At 33.8% G+C, this 2593-nt stretch overlaps 1 protein-coding gene across 1 annotated transcript; it reads right to left on the reverse strand.

The window, feature by feature from the left end:
* Positions 1-286: 286 nt before the first annotated feature.
* Positions 287-2314, reverse strand: LOC127725611 (uncharacterized). Its single transcript, XM_052232700.1, has 2 exons — positions 2048-2314; positions 287-1477 (listed from the first exon to the last, which is right to left on the reverse strand). The coding sequence occupies exons 1-2, from the start codon at positions 2130-2132 to the stop codon at positions 963-965; spliced, it is 600 nt and encodes a 199-aa protein (XP_052088660.1). The 5' UTR covers positions 2133-2314; the 3' UTR covers positions 287-962.
* Positions 2315-2593: the final 279 nt, after the last annotated feature.

Raw genomic sequence — 2593 nt, forward strand, 5'->3', positions numbered from 1 at the left:
CTTTTTTATATTTACATCAACAGATATAAACAATTCACCAAAGTCAAGGTGAGACAACAAAACTTAGTGGTAAGATCTCTGAAATGTTTTACACGGTACAAGTTTTTCTCATTGTTGGAGATTGTACGGTGACAGTAACACCTGTAACTGCTTAAACCCATTAATTTCTTATGCACTTTAGTTGGATAAACTCACTGAATATCATACCACATCTCCTTATTTTTATATGCATTACAATTTACATGTGCATGTAATTATAAATATATATATATATATCAGAACAAAATTCATTGCGTCACTTTTATTTATGCATCCTTTGGCACAATACAAGTTCTAAAATTACACAACATAGTACAACTAAATGTTATTTCAGATGAAAGTTTTGTTTCAGTTCCATTCATAGGATTTATTAGAATTTTGTATGTTTTGCCTAGTCTAATAATTCGCTCTACATTGTGTATGTGCACATGTTAATTGGAGACTTTTCTATCCCGTATAAGAGTTTTGGAACTAATTCGGTTTCTTTTTTTGAAAAAAGTTAGCAAACAAATCTTGCACATTTAAACCTTTGTCTGCCATCACACTGTCACCTGGATCACATAATTGAACTATTCTACATCTTTCAACTATTTCATAGTCACTGGTAGAACCAACATATGCATTAGAGACATAGTTGACTAAACCACCAGGTGTCGAACATACAAGTATTTTCAGTGTTTCTGTTTTTATATGATGAAAAGGTTACCTGAGCTCTAGGAGCTTTAGGTTTTATCACGGGATATTCTGTGCTGTCAATAATAATCCAAGTCGTAGGAACTTTTAATTTGAAGTTGGATGGTGAAAAATACCTGACTAAACCACTAGATGGCCAAGTGTTAGCCTCACACCACTGTTTAGACATAAAAACAATCCATGTATACACAATATTCTTAACACTAGATTCAATCTAGAATCTAGAAAGTTCAAAGTTGGTAGTATAATGCCTCAATTTCATCAAAGTCATAAAAAAACTGATTTTCAACTGACACCCTATCAATTTGAAAATATATGTATCTCAAACAATGTGCTGCTGGACCAAGTGTGGTCAAAACAAATAAAAATTTAGTATACAACTCTAAACCGGTATAAAAATGCATGGCTGTGTCACTTGTCTTCATTTCAAAATTCTCTGCTGAAAACATAGGCATTGATGGTGTTTGCATAATTCCATCTGTGAAGCTCAACATTAGCTCGGCAGTTGGTGGTGGACAGTCATAAATCCTTTCTGCAGTATGAATGAATTCTTCAGGAAAACCAACTTTACAATCAAAACTTTCCTCTAGATTTCTACTACAATATTCATCAAGTTTAGTTCTTTTGTTTTCACAGGAAACTGCCCTGATTTTTCTTTTTGCGGACGATTCAGTCTCTTGTTTGGTCCAGGAAAATAGGCTGGGAATGGCAGTAGACTTAAGTCTCTGAATGGTGGGTTTGCGCCCTGAAAAAGGTTATAAAACATTAGTTTTTTGATAATTAAATGAACTTCCATTAGCAATGTATAATTTGTATTACCTGGCGAAATATTAACTAGATTTATTCATTACAATCTGGATAAAACTATGTTTGCCTGATTCAATGTATGTTATGTAAATCCAAAGGACAAACAATGAGAGGCTTATGCAACAAACGTACATTGTTTGTACCTAAATAACTATAACATAGATGAGAGCATGTCATTGTTTTGTTCCTGTTAACATTGTCATTGATATTTTTCAAGAAAGTCTATGAGGCATAGCTTATGCATTCCTGTCATTACTACATTAGCATAATTACTGCTAAAATAATTCTCAGTATGATATACCTCTTGTAAGAAATCTTTATAATTGTAGCAATCACCAAAAAATCTCAAACAGATCACATTGAATCGTAATCCAAAAAATTATGACGTCTTGAATTAACCACCCCCTTTTATTCTAAAACGATAATTGCGGTTGTAAACAGACTTTGGTTTATTCGCATGGCGATTACATATATAATTATATATTTCAAAAAGAAAATAGAGTTTTACCATGAATAGTTTCCTGCACGTAGTCTTTTTCAGTAAAATGTGCCTTGCAAACAACAGCTGATCGAGATGGACTCCACGATTTCATCGTGTTCTCGTCCAATCTGCGTATGGGCCATGGCGTTGATCCAACTTTTCCTTCTTTTTAAGTCATTTGGAAATGCATGTCCTCCTCTTAAATGACATCCAGGTACACAACAACAAGTACTTGGCATCGTTAATTAAAAATGTAACTGAAATAGTTGCACAGCGCAGAAACCGGAAGTTGAGGAACAGGATCGGCTACCACGGCGCCACCTATTCAGGGACGATAATTTGCTACTTTACATAACTGCGAAATAACAATAACGTTAGACGGGTTCACGTGCATAAACAGAAACGCGCTTTAAATTGTATAATATAATTCATGTTGAGTCGACCTTTAATTATTATATCAACGACTGAAATGATTTATAAACATATAGATTGCAGATAACACTCGAAATTAACCCGAGCTCTTTCCACACGGAATTCAAATAATTCTAGTTTGTCAATCGGTTGACTGCTTAT

Source organism: Mytilus californianus, unplaced genomic scaffold (assembly GCF_021869535.1).
Source record: "Mytilus californianus isolate M0D057914Y unplaced genomic scaffold, xbMytCali1.0.p SCAF_15, whole genome shotgun sequence".
NCBI lineage: Eukaryota > Metazoa > Mollusca > Bivalvia > Mytilida > Mytilidae > Mytilus > Mytilus californianus.

Coding starts and splice junctions, on each gene's coding strand:
- LOC127725611 (XM_052232700.1), bottom strand. CDS start 2,132: ATGAAATCGTGGAGTCCATCTCGATCAGCTGTTGTTTGCAAGGCACAT. Junction 1,478..2,047: donor CGTGCAGGAAACTATTCATG/GTAAAACTCTAT, acceptor AACCTTTTTCAG/GGCGCAAACCCACCATTCAG.